The sequence below is a fragment of the Lepus europaeus genome, chromosome 1 (assembly GCF_033115175.1).
Source record: "Lepus europaeus isolate LE1 chromosome 1, mLepTim1.pri, whole genome shotgun sequence".
Classification (NCBI taxonomy): Eukaryota; Metazoa; Chordata; class Mammalia; order Lagomorpha; family Leporidae; genus Lepus; species Lepus europaeus.
Genome location: NC_084827.1, coordinates 118,704,388 through 118,718,852, shown reverse-complemented (window position 1 = coordinate 118,718,852; position 14,465 = coordinate 118,704,388). Strand labels below are relative to the sequence as shown.

At 35.9% G+C, this 14,465-nt stretch overlaps 1 protein-coding gene across 4 annotated transcripts in view; it reads left to right on the top strand.

Annotated features, from left to right (window-relative positions):
* Positions 1 to 10,140, top strand: part of LNPK (lunapark, ER junction formation factor) — a 100,086-nt gene extending 89,946 nt beyond the window's left edge. The window contains exons 11-14 of one of the 4 annotated variants that reach the window (XM_062188186.1): positions 519 to 589; positions 1,315 to 1,485; positions 3,019 to 3,101; positions 8,626 to 8,719. In XM_062188186.1, coding sequence (XP_062044170.1) covers positions 519 to 589; positions 1,315 to 1,485; positions 3,019 to 3,101; positions 8,626 to 8,634 — 334 coding nt within the window. In that variant the 3' untranslated portion in view covers positions 8,635 to 8,719. Of the gene's footprint in view, positions 1 to 518; positions 590 to 1,314; positions 1,486 to 2,584; positions 2,997 to 3,018; positions 3,102 to 8,625 lie in introns of those variants that run through there. The other 3 variants (XM_062188179.1, XM_062188205.1, XM_062188196.1) reach the window with 3 other exon arrangements.
* The last annotated feature ends 4,325 nt before the right edge of the window (positions 10,141 to 14,465 follow it).

The window sequence follows — 14,465 nt, the reverse complement described above, 5'->3', positions numbered from 1 at the left end:
AAAATTATGTAGGATCTCTGTCTTTAATGTGCTGTACATTGCTATTTAATGCTATAATTAGTAATCCAATGGTAGTTTTTTCACTTTGTGTTGCTATAGGGGCAAAATGTTGAAATCTTTACCTGATATATACTAAACTGATCTTCTGTATACAAAGAGAATTGAAAATGAATCTTTACATGAATGGAAGGGGAAAGGGAGCGGGAAGGGGGAGGATTGCGGGCGGGAGGGAAGTTATGGGAGGGGGGAAGCCATTGTAACCCATGGGCTATACTTTGGAAATTTATATTCATTAAATAAAAGTTAAAAAAAAAAAAACATTTTAAATGTTTGAAATGACTTTGGTTAATCTTGGCTTTTGTTTAGAGTATTGTTTATGGTTTACTTATTATCTAATATGTTATGGCATATTTAGCTATGTTAAAATATAGTTTAGCCACAAGAGCTAAACTATTTAGCTTCTCCCATGATATTTGTCTATATTTGTACTTACCTGTTGAATTTTCTTTTTGGTGTAGGTATGCCCTTATATGTCAGCAGTGTTTTTCTCATAATGGCATGGCTTTGAAGGAAGAATTTGAGTACATTGGTAAGAATTATTGGACAGTTAGATTTAAATATTTTACTCTTGAATATTTAATTTTATGCCACTTCCTTTGTAATACCATTTTATTTTAGGTGTTGTGTCTGTATACATTGGCCAGGTACTCTGAATAGGGCAGAGAGGACAACTCAGATTTCTCCCTCATATAATGCACAGCTAGTTTTTTTTTAAACCTCACTGCACTGCATAATCACCTAACAAACTAAAAAAATAAAGCTACCCAGAACCACTCACCTACAGAGAGTCTGATTCGGTTGATCTTGGGTAGGGCCTATGTATCAGCGCTTTTAAAAATCTCTGCAGATGATTCTCCTATACACTGCTATTAAAAACTTCTGTGGTAAATTAATTAATGCTTCTGAAAAGAGACTACTGCATTTTCTTGGGCAAATGAGCCAAGTTCTAGGTTCTAAAATGCCTAATGATTCTGGTGACTAGTGAAGCATTTAAGTCATTGTTACTGTTTTGCTATTAGTTAACCTGCTGTGTAGCTTGTTATGCTTTTTCTAGTAATAATTAATAAGTATGCTTTAGATAATCTTTGTTTCGAACACCTACCATAATATTATTAAAAGAATGTGAATTTCATAAGGGGTAAATAAATTCTGAAGTGTTCTTTCTTTGCAAAAGTAATTTTGTAAGTTACCTAATTGGTTCTTGAACTTTTTTTGGTTTGTGATTTTGTTTATTTTTTAAAAATTTCTCTGCAGCTTTTCGATGTGCCTACTGTTTTTTCTTGAACCCTGCAAGAAAAACCAGACCCCAGGCTCCAAGACTTCCAGAGTTTAGTTTTGAGAAGAGGCAGGTAGTGGAAGAGTCAAGTTCGGTTGGTCCCTTGCCATCAGGAAGTACGCTTCCATCAGAGAACCAATTCAGTGAAGGTAAGAATATATCATATATCATAACAGTTTTATCTGTTAATAATGCACTCTTTAACAATAATAGAGGCATAATGCTTTTTGGGAAAACTGAATTTATTATTTTGCAGAATGCATGGATCATTGATTGCTCTGATATGGCCTTCTTTGTGATTCATGTGATGTGTTTCAGTTTTAAAATGCAGGTTTTATTGTGAGAGGCAGTATATAGCATTAGCTAAATAAACATTTATGAAAGTGAGCTCTTCTTTTTTTTTTTTTTTTTTAACTTTTATTTAATGAATATAAATTTCCAGTGTACAGCTTATGGATTAGAAAGTGAGCTCTTCTAACAACTGTTGGAGATTTGACTAGTTCTCATCATGGGCTCATTTTTTTCAGTTATCTGAGTGAAGAAAATTACTAGAACTGTGAAAATAACTGATAAAAGACGTAAGATTCATGGATAAAATAGATTAGCGTCTACTACTTGAACCAGTAAAAATTATCAGAAAACAGGAAACTTTGAAATTGGAAAGTCATCCTTGCCTTTTTTGGATGACTATTTCAATAGGAATGGTGTTCCCTTGAAACAAAAATTTCTTTGATGTAAAATTTACCATATTTTAGAGAAACAGAATTTATCGGAATTTGTTGAGTTTTAGAATGTATCATGCAATTATGTTTTAGGAATTTTTGAGGAAATTTAACTTAAAAAATCAAAAGGTGATATGGAAGATCTAACTATTAATTGTCAACTAATTTTTGCTACTTGTTAATTAGCTCTGAATTATAAAGATTGCAAAAATTTTGACATAGGCCATAATATTCTGGTGCTATGTCTGGTATGTATACTAGAAATTTAGTTCACATAATTGTCAGTATTTATCCTTTTAATTTTAGGAATTATCATTTACATGTATTTGGTTTATTTTTCATTGAGCATTACAAAAATTGCTTTAACTGGGAATATTATGAGGCAGTAAATTTTTAGATGTCAGAAATTTAGTGAGATTTGAAAATCTTTTTAGTTTATTTTAAACTGAAGATTGAACCTAAATATGTATGTTGAATTGGGCTTGGCTTTTGGCTTACTAACATATCAAAATGAATTTGAATACAGATAGCTGACAGAGGCCTTTATACTTCCAACACTGAATCAATGCATTCGTCTTCTCCAAGTCGGCAACGTCAACTCTAAACACGATGTCAAATTTTTTTTGCTTAAATCATGCTCTGAGCTGCATGCTGTCACATACCAACCATCTGCCTTGCCATTGCAACCTCTTGGAACTGAAAAATTAAAGAGTTTCATACTGAAGATGCCTAGAGGAAAAATTGAAGTCCTTTCCATGAGTAACTTGCTTATGAAAACTAAATGAATATTTGAAAGTCAATAGTTGGGACCAAAAATAAAGAGGAAAAAAAAAAAGAAAAGAAAGGAAAAAAACGCAGCAAAATAAAAATCGTGATAAGTCCCATGCTTATGTCTTCTGCTAAGGTCAAGATGGATAGTTAGCAACACCCAGCTATACCTTTCCTTCTCATCTAATTTAGGAGGAGCAATATCCCAGATGTCTCCTTTTCTGTCTGAAATCTCCGGAATGAAGTCTAACTGGCTCAAACTCAACCCTAATAAGGTAATGTTAAAAGGTGAAGGCAAAATTTGAGGCAGGGTCTGATAACTCTGTAGTGCTAAAAGACCTGAAGCAATAATTCCATTTGGTTAGGATAGTTTCTATAGTAGTAACTTTTTCATACCTCTTCGGATTCATCAAAGTGGCCATGAACATGTTTTCTTCTTGGGCTTTGCGGAAGACTGAAACTTTTCTCCAAGACTTTTTTCTCAATACTGTGGTACACAGTTATCACTTCCAAGCTGGATTTCTCTAGCAAACAACTGGAAATATTTATGATGAACAGATGAAGCTGCATTTGTTTTGAATACCAGTGGTATACCCCAATTAAAAGGAAGTATTTAATAAGACCATGTCATCTGACTCATCTACTCTGTGCTAATAGTCAATGTACCCAGGGACTTCAACTTCTGATTTCTAAATTCTTCAATGATGTAGAGTTTTGAGAGCTGAAAAGAATACTTTATTTATTTTTTTAATATTTTTGAAAAGTATTAAAACAGTTCCTCAGCAGCAAGAACTGTAGGTTATTGAATTTACAAATGGAATCAAAGGGAGCTTTGTTCCATCTGAACTTTTCTTTCAACAAATATCAGTGACTGCTTAAATGAGTAAATAATCTAGAATTAATTGAAGAAACATTTTTTTCCCAATTTTACGTGAGACTTCAAAATTAAATTTTGTCTGGATTCTGATACTGGAAGATTTTGCACTTATGATGAGGCACAAGGCTTTTAAAATTCTGGATCACTTTTTAGAACACTATATGAAATCTTGGGATGTTTTCATCAAAGAGACCTGGAAGAAATATCTCTCATTAATTACTCATTTGTATTTGTAGATTTTTTTTTTCTTGGAACTGTGTATACAGATGCTATAGTAATAGATAAACACAAGAAATTTCCCAAATTAATTTTTTTCTGTGAAGACTAGATATTATATGCTAATAAAGGAACTGTTCTTAGATTTCTTTTATGATTCCATGAGTAATGCAGTAATACTTAAATCTCTGTAAAGTCACATTGAAGTGTTTTATCAGCTTTGGCTTTAAAAAATATGCTTTCTAAAATACTGGGTATATATGTTCTTTTTGCTAGATGTGATAATCATTAAATACTAGGTTTATACATTGTTAGTATGCCAGTATGATGAGTTTTTGACTAGCTGTTTAAAAAATGTTAATATTTATTATGTTTTCATGGGTCAGTTGTGTTTGTTTGGGGCTTATATAATTATTTTAGTAGAAAGTAGCTTCTATTAGACCGAATATAACTCACTTATAATAAAACTCATGGAGTCTAGTCAATATTAACAAAAATAACAAGTTAAATTTATATATGGTGAAATTTATCTTGGTAATCTGATCTCTGTCCTCTCCTTTTGTCTTATGCAAAATACTGTTACCATTAGCTTGCATTGAAGAGGGGAAGTCATATTTTTAGTATTTTTATTATGATGCTCTAAGAAATTGAACTATTTAATCATGTAAATTTTGTTGAATTCTTTGCATTTATCAGATCCAAAGTCCCTTTGTGTAAATTTAATTATGTGCTGCTTACTCAGGATGTGAACTTGCCTGTAGTGTGTTGTTCATTCTTATTTTAGACAGAAATCTTTCGGCTTTCTGACTCCCTTTACTAAAACACCTTCACATAGTGGCTTAGTTTTAGGTCATTGCTTAATAATGAAACTCTTAACTTGGTTAATTGCTTTGTTCAGCAATGGCAAACGATATTCTGTATATTGAATACTAGCTACTTTCTCATAGGTAGGTTACTCTTTAATTGAATTTTATTTGTTGAGTCATAAGGTTGAGTTGGGATGAAGTCTGTGCCTTTGCTCCTAATAAGTTGGATTTTCCCTAAGGCATGAAAATCTTGTAAAAGCTGCCTTGTTTAAAACGTGCAAGTTCAAAGACAAACTGTTGATTTTAATTTAACAAAGTTCCTTTGGGTCAGTTTATAGTTTGCATATAGTGAGCACTGATGTGTTAGCAGGGCATAATTTAATATATTAGTAAAGCAAAAATAAATGAAATTGTTTTGCCAGACTATTCTTTAATTTGCTTCCAAGTTATTCTTTCAAGATCTATGTTAAAAATCTAAAGGTAAGATGAAGTTCTTGCCTTTTTTTTTTTGCATGTGTGTGCTTTATAGGTGAGGCAGTGGTATTCATTATACAGTCATACCCAGTTTTATGAGTTTGAGTTATCTAGTTAAGTTGAGGATTTGCCAAAACAACTGGAATCCAGTTGTTACTGTTTGATAGAAAAAGTTTTTCTCTCAAGAATGTTGGTATAGGATAAGGGAAAAGAAATTCCATCAATCATTTGTGTTTTATCACACTGCAATATGTTTTCGTGGCACTGTGGCTGCCAAAGTCAATTTAAAATTTTTCTTACAGGTGGAATTAGGTCATTCTTATTAGGTCATATCTTATTCTTAAACTGGGCCCTACAGGGAAGAGTAGTAGTTTAATTATTGTGACTCATAAAGGCTGATTTCTCTTTTAGTTTTTTATGTCCAAATATTAACATCTTCTAAAATGTCTTTTATACCACCAAGGTATTTTATTTTATTTTTAAATTTTATTTTATTTATTTGAAAGGCAGAGTTACAGAGAGGCAGAGGCAGAGAGAGAGAGGGAGATCTTCCATCCGGAGCTGGGCCGATCCAAAGCCAGGGGCCCAAGGACCTGGGCCATCTTGTATTGCTTTCCCAGGCCATAGCAGAGAACTGGATTGGAAATGGAGCAGCTGGGTCTTGAACTGGCACCCATATGGAATGCTGGCACTGCAGGCTGCGGTCCCATCTACCAAGCTACTTTAAACTATAGATAGACAGAAAAAATTTACAATTTTTTAATTTGAATAGGCAAATAATACTCTCCCCATAGAAACACAATAAGTACTTTTATAATCTGATTATGAAATCTTGTAGTTATTAAATGAATGTGTAATTCTCTTTTAACCTTTTATACTTAGTTCCTTCAATTTTGTTTGAATGGTTTCTTACAAAATGACATTGACACCCAAACATCAAATACCTATCTCATTTAGATTAACTGATATTTGCAATATTTGCAACTTTTTGTAGTGCAACTGCTATTAAAATTGTTTTTCTGTAAATCAGTGCAGGGGAAGAAAAGTAATCATTAATAAGCTCTTCGATTGTTTTCTTTTTTTAAGAAATTTATTAATAGAAAGAGAACTGATTTCATGTATTTCATAGATAGAATTCTAAGAAGATGACCATACTTCTCTTCTTCTCCCTCTCTTTCCCTCTACCCTCTCTTTTCAATCTATACCATCATTTCACCAACTTTTTTTGTCTTTCATACATTCTCTGAAATATAATATTGAGTGGAAAACTTTGTCACTGTAGAATTTTTAAATTTCATTGGCATTCACTAGTAGTAAGTGTTTCTTCCTGAAAATAGTAACCTCACAAACTTTCATGTGATAAACCTTGAACATTGATACATTTCCTGTTTCAGTACAGTATTGAGATAATCTGTCAGACAGAATTATGTGGGCCATGACAAACTATGTGGGGTTATGTTCACTTAAACATGTATAATGGTGAATTGAATCCTGAATTCTGAGCTTCTTGATTTTTAATTTTGTGTGACTTTTAGTATACTAAACTAAATATAACAAATTGTAAAATTCTTGCCAGCAAAGTATTGTTCTATGGCTAGAGAGTTGTGCAAAACTGTAACAAAAAATTTAACTCTGGGTAAATTGTGAGGGTAGATTACAAATGACTGGTGACTCCTGAAGTGTTCCTTGGAAGTACTGGCTTGCCGTTGTAGCAGAAATGGTCTATAAATGTCCATAGAGTTTCATTCACCACTTCTGCTTTTCTTTTCTGCAGGGGACTTTCAAATTGCACAATTCAAATGACTTACTGCATTTCTACATGGAAATTTTATAAGATTCTGAATGGTGCAGCAATGCAATTTTAAGTTCCATATTAAAATGTAATTAGAGTTTTTAATGATATTTGACACAAACGTGATTTATCAACATTATCATGTAAATATTTCATATAGTAAGATCTCATTAACTTGGATGTCCCTAACTGTGGGATTTGGGACTTTAATTCTATATGAATCCTTTTATAAGGAGGAAGGTAGTTGTAATTAATTCTGTAAACCAGAGTCCAAGACATCTAGTTAAGGAGACTTATGTTAAAATGTATGCATGTAACATGTAATTTCTTTGGAAAACTACTAATTATATTCATTTAGCAAGACTTTGGGCTCTGCTAATTGCTGTGAGTTAACCATACTCCTCCTAGCAAGAATATTAATTGCTATTTATTACAAAACAAATAAATGCTTCAGAGCTAGATTTTTATTCTTTACTCAGAAATTGGGTAGTCCAAAGCTTCCCTGTTCCTGTCATTCCATCCTCTGTCTTGTCCTTTAATTTTTTTTTTTTTTTTTTTTTTTTTTTTTTTTTTACAGGCAGAGTGGATAGTGAGAGAGAGACAGAGAGAAAGGTCTTCCTTTGCCGTTGGTTCACCCTCCAATGGCCGCCGCGGTAGGCGCGCTGCGGCCGACGCACCACGCTGATCCGATGGCAGGAGCCAGGTGCTTCTCCTGGTCTCCCATGGGGTGCAGGGCCCAAGGACTTGGGCCATCCTCCACTGCACTCCCTGGCCACAGCAGAGAGCTGGCCTGGAAGAGGGGCAACCGGGACAGGATCGGTGCCCCAACCGGGACTAGAACCTGGTGTGCCGGTGCCGCAAGGCGGAGGATTAGCCTGTTGAGCCGCGGCGCCGGCTTTGTCCTTTAAATTTTAAAGGATTAAAAGCAGCTTATTTAATAAAATTATAAAATTATTAAGGTATTTAAATTTAATAAAACTCAGAGAATTAGAGTAAATTTTCAGATAGAGACTAAGACCCTTACCTAACTTCTACTATGGAGATGAGGGGAAATGACCTTTGACTTTCTCTCCCTAGCATACTAGATACTTAACATATTCTGGCTGAGGACTCATTTTGTAGGTGGATGAGGGAGATTTGTCACACCTTTGGGAAAGGTGGATCCTGATTTCCCCAGTTCTTGAAAAATGGAGATATACACCAGTGTAGGAAAGCACTACCTACCTGCCTGCACACATACACTTGCATTTACAATTGTTGCTCACGGGGTTGCCCAGGCACAAGGGAAATGGTTTCTTCAGCAAACAATTTGGAAGTAATACGTTTGCTTTTTCTGCTGAACTCTTGTAATACCAGTTCTGTTGGGACTCTGATTTTTGGACATTTAACATGAAATGCATCTTTCAGAATTCTTTTGGAATGAAAATACGGAGTATTAAGTTAAAAGAAGGTTTATGGGTTTATTCTAGAGTTTTTTCTTCAGTAATAACTCATAAATGGTATGTTCTAGGAAGTTAAGTACCTTATTTTAAGGGATTTTTAAGGGTAACGTTAGACTGTGTGTGTGTTATTCACCTTATTCATTAATTTTAACATTTGGATATTCTTAAAGTCTTAACTTTTTATCTTTTCAGAATCTTTAGAAGAACAAGATGTTCTTGATACTAGTACAGAGCAAGCAGATGAAGAGATATTAACTACAGAGCAGATAAACGAAGTGATTGAAAAAGCATCTGGCTCAGAGGAACCAGAGGAGAAACAAGAAGAGACCGAAAATGAGGAAACAATGAATGAATCCAAATCAACAGTTGCCAGAGCGGATTCTATACCTAATCCTGAACTGAGTGGAGAATCTTTGATGACAAAGTAGTAAATGCTTCTACGTGCCTTGAACTGGATATGTGTAGTCTTGTTGATGTCAGTTACTGGTTTTTAGATGGTACTTTATTCTTCTTTTGCCCCTCTGAGTATATGCTTGATGTAATTCAAATTCAGATTGCCTAGCTATTTCAATATATCAACGTTGTATCTGCTAGGTATTAATTAAAAGCACGTGATATCAGTAAAGGGAGATTGTTTTGAATGTACAAAGACTCACACTATTTAGACAGCTTTTTTTTTTTGTCCATTCTAAAAGTAAGCGAACATGATAGTATTCTTGTTTTCTATATATGTAACATAAATAATATTCATTTTGACATAGGAAGAACTTTGGTTAGGAATAAGTTCTCTAATAGTGTTTTTTAAGGAAATGAAACACACTTAAAATTTGGAGTACTTTATCATTAAAAATGGATAGAATTTTAACTCTTGAGATATTTCCAGTAGGGGAGGAAATGTCTATGTAGTTGTTTACATTAAGGGATATGAAAGTTGTAACTGTAACTGTATAGGCATTGGTACGAATTCTCAATAGGAATGCAATTGAACAGTCAAGTGCAGTGTTTCTTTTTGGTGTCTTTTATTTTGCAGCCGGGCCAAAGGCACATGATGTATATAATTAGTTTATGTTTACATATTAACATATAGGAAATACTCCTGCACTTGACTGTACTTGAATTCTGAGCATTATTTATACTTGTAAAATAATGATGATATATAAGTGAATTTTGTGCTCTTGTGTGTATTTTGTTAAGGAAAATAAAGATTATCTGGCAGCAATTTTTTTTTGTTAATATGTATAAACTTTTTCTAGTGTCTTAGTGGATGATTTGGCTATCTGAAAAGTTTTAGTAGGAAGAGCTCACAATATAATAAATCCATAGATCCAGCTAGAGCGAATTATGATGCATGTATTCAGATGTGGTGCCTTTCAAATTAAGAGGACTAATGACATTTAGAGGTTCTAATCAGAGGTTAGGTTTTTTTTGGTTGAAGAATACCTTGGGCCATTTGTTATATTTTTGATAGACAAATATGTTTTGTAAGAATAGGCAGTTAATTGATGGTAGTCCACTGAAATTAATATATGTTCTGAGGATAAGCTGGGAAAACATTTTGATCCATGATGATACTTCTTGGACATTAAATACAGTGTAATTATCTTTTATAGCTTCCTTTTATCTTTTTTCTCTAATATTAAAAAAATTTAAAATCAAGCTGTTATGCCAAAGGGGTGATTATAAAATAATGATGTGTATGGCTAATGTTTCTAAAGTTGTACACAAAATATTAAAAATTGAATAAAGTATTTTAATCATTTAAAATTCATTTTATGATTTAATATCTTACATCTGACAGTGTTGTTTGAGAAACCAAATCTGTTAATAGTATGAGGCATCCTGGTATAGTGACCAGAGTTTTCCAACATACAGAGCTGGGCTTAAGTCCCAGTTCTACAGTCTTTTCCAAGTCATCCCACTTCAATGAGCCTGTATTCTCATCTGTAAAATGTGAAGAATAATGCCTATTTTTCAGGAATATTAGCATGATTTAAAGTAACTTAAGTCATGTACCCAGTTCATTGCCTGATAATTAATAGATATTAAGTAACTTACTGTATTTGTTGTTGAAAACCTTATAAATATGGAAGGGCTATACATTTTCCTCTTGTGGATAACAAAATTTAAAAACAATATGAGCATAAAATTCAACCACTTAGAATGAAACAAAAGTTGTCTGTATCAATTTTATCATGTGTGTTTGTAAATACATGGATTAAGGAAATAGGAAACAAACTATGAAGGCAATTTTTTAAATGAATTTCTTCAGTTCTTTGGCGTGTGATTGGCTTATATACATTTTAGAAACATTTGTGTAGAGTGTATTAAAGCATTCAAGTTCTCATGTACATTGTTTGAAAATGAGTGCTTCAGAATAATATGGTTTAATTATAGAAATCAAGCAGATGTTATAGGAAATACCTTTGAAAGGAATAGGAGTATGTAGGAAAATTTAAAAGGGGATTAATAAAACTGATGGAACAGGTAACATGCTTATAATTCTGTAGTATCCTTTAAAATGGAGAGTCTATGCTGATGTAATCCAGTGCTTGAAAAGGTAGTAAAGTATCATTTTTCTGATTATTAAGACTAATATAAATGATGGAAAATGAAACTGTTAAGTACCTTTAGCTAGAGTGATCTTAACTTCCTTCCCTGCGTAAGAATGTTCAACGGAATGATCATCCAGCTCTTTTCATTATGCCCTCAGCATGCTCTATAAACATGCTCTAGCTTCTGTCCAGCCCTCTCCCATTCTTGTGTAGTCACATGGGCCTCCTCCCTTCAGTTCTCTGACTATATCAAGCCCTTTCCTGCCTTACGTCCCCGCTCAAATTTTCCCTCCTCTGGGTTGCCGTCCCAAACTCCCTATCTAAAACTACCCTCTGCCTTTTACTCTTCCATATCACTCTACATAGGTCCTTGACACAGTTTATATTTCATTTATTTGCTCTTGTACCATCTATTTTTACAACGCAAAGTCTGCAAGGATCTTATTTTTCTTTCTTTCTTTTTTTTTTTTTTCAAAAGATTTATTTGAAAGTCAGAGTTACACAGAGAGAAAAGGAGAGGCGGGGTGAGGGTGGGGGAAGTTCTTGCATCCCCTGGTTTACTCCCCAGTTGGCTGCAACGGCTAGAGCTGCGCTGCCCAAAGCCAGGAGCCAGGAACTTTTTCTGCATTTCCCACGTGGGTGCAGGGGCCCGAGGACCTTGGCCATCTTCCACTGCTTTCCCAGACCACAGCAGAGGGCTAGATCGGAAGTGGAGCAGCTAGGACTCAAACTGGCACCCATATGGGATGCCGCTACATGGCCCTGCCCGTACTGCCACAGCACGGGCCCCAAGGATCTTATTTTTCTTACTTATATCTGTATCTGGAGGCCCTGGCACAATGCTTGAGACATTTATTGTGTGAATGAATAGCTTCATTCTGAAGTCCAGTGAAAATTCTCTTTTCTTATTTCTCTGCTTGGCAGTATTGACATTATTGAATATTCTTTGAATCACATTTTGGCTTTTGACATATCTTGCTGTTTTCTAACTTCTGTAGCCTCTTGCTTTGTGTCCTTTGTAGGCTTTTCTTCCCCTGCCCATCCTTTGTTTTTAAAAAGTTGATTTACTTATCTGAAAGGCAGAGTGACAGAGAGAAAGAGACAGTGATCTTCCATTCACTGTTTCACTCCTGAAATGCCTACAACAGCTAGGGCTGCACCAAGCCAATAGCAAGAGTTAGGAACTCCATCCAGCTCCCATGGATGGTAGGAATCCAGATACTTGTGCCATCTGAGCTGCTGCTTCCCAGGTGCATTAGCAGGAAGCTGGATTGGAAGTGGAGGCCACATTTGATCCCAGGTATTCTGATACGGGATGTGGATGTCCAAGCAGTGCACAATGCCCTCTCCATGCCCATCATTTCTTTAGATGTTGATGTGTCTTAGGTTCTACCTAGTGTCATTATTTCTTTGCATAGTCTTTCCTTTGGGATGCTCATCACTGGCCATGGGTTTAATTACTGTCTGACTCCTGAATCTCTGCTCTCTGGTCTTGGTCTGTTTCATTTCAGAGCCATTTATACTGGCACATCTCAGTGTGTTCAAGAGCAAGCACTCTTTTCCTTGAAAACTCAGCATCTTCTATGTTTCTCATTTCTTCAAATAGAGCCCCCTTTCAAGCTGGTCTGTCTACTCACCTTTTCCTGTATCCAAGCTGTCCTTTCCTGTCTCCTAAGCATTTTGTAGTTAATTCTCAGTTCTCAACCCATTCACATTACATTAATAGTGATAAACATTAGCACTCTATATTTCATGCCATACAGCATGCTAACTGCTGTATATGTTTTGTTTTATTTGTTCTTTGGCAACAATCCTGTGAAGGTTTTTATTTCCATTGTAGAGGAGAAAAACAGATATAGGGAGAGTAGTAGCTTGTTCAAACTGACACACTTGATAAGTAGAAAATCTGGGATTTAAATGTAGTGAACAAGTTCAGAGGCCCTTTTAAAAAAAAGAGATTTATTTATTTATTTGAAAGGCAGATTTACAGAGAGGCACAGAGAGAGAGAGAGAGAGACAAAAAGGTCTTTGATCTGCTGGTTCACTCCCCAAATGGCCGCAACAGCCAGAGCTGGGCCAATCTGCAGCCAGGAGCCGGAGCTTCTTCCAGGTCTCCAATGTGAGTTTAGGGGCCCTAGGACTTGGGCCATCTTGTATTCCTTTCCCAGGCCATAGCAGAGAGCTGGATTGGAAGTGGAGCATCTGGGACTTGAACTGGCGGCTGCTATACTGCAGGCGGCGGCTATACCTGCTATGCCACAGCATCTTACTTTACTGCCTTCTAATTCATGCCTCCATCGTCTAAATTACCAAAGTTGTCTCTTCTTCCTTCCTTCCTTCCTTCCTTCCTTCCTTCCTTCCTTCCATCCGTCCGTCCGTCCGTCCTGTTTTACTTATTTGAGAGGCAGAGTTACAGAGAGGGAGAGACAGGTCTTCCATCTGCTGGTTCACTCCCCAAATGGCTGCAATGGCTGGAACTAGGCTGATCTGGAGCCAGGAGCTTCTTTTGGGTCTCCCATGTGGGTGCAGATGCCCAAGCACTTGGGCCATCTTCCACTGCTTTCCCAGGCTATTTGCAGGGAGCTGGAACGAAAGTGGAGCAGCCAGGACTTGAACCCATATGGGATGCCATCACCGCAGGTGAAAGCTTAATCTACTACGTCACAGCACTGGCCCCCAAGGTTGTCTCTTAAGTTGGTTTCCCAGTTTGTCCATTTGGCATCTATTCTGTACACCACAGCCTGAGTGAGATTCTGATTATGTAATGAATGCCAGTAATTATTGTATACTGTTTTAAAAATGCTAAATAACTTATACAAGGCCAAATGGATGGTAGGCAGCTGAGCCAAGCCAGAACTCTGATCTCAAAGATTAATTTTATACTGCCTTTCAACATGGTCAGATTACTTTATAACATGTTTTCTTCTACTTATATTTCTGGCTGACAGTAACTACTTAACTATATTAAAACTTTTTTTTTTTAAGATTTTATTTATGTATTTGAAAGTCAGAGTTACACAGAGAGAGAAGGAGAGGCAGAGAGAGAGAGAGAGGTCTTCCATCTGCTGGTTCACTCCCCAGATGGCCGGAACTGTGCTGATCCAAAGCCAGGAGCCAGGAGCTTCTTCCAGGTCTTCCATGTGCTGCAGGGGCCCAAGGACTTGGGCCATCTTCTACTGCTTTCCCAGGCCATAGCAGAGAGCTGGATCAGAAGTGGAGCAGCCAGGTCTTGAACCGGCGCCCATATGGGATGCCAGCACTTCAGGCCAGGGCATTAACCCGCTGTGCCACAGGGCCAGCCCCTAAAGCTTTTATTTTACAGTATTACTTTACAGTGTTACCTTTTGGATTGGTGTGCAAATCAGTCAAAGGATTAAAGAATGCAGATAATTCTGGATAGCTATTTTGAAATGGTCATGGAGAAAAGGTGCTTTAGAAAATTGGGAGAGGGGCTGGCGCCGAGGCTCACTTGGTTAATCC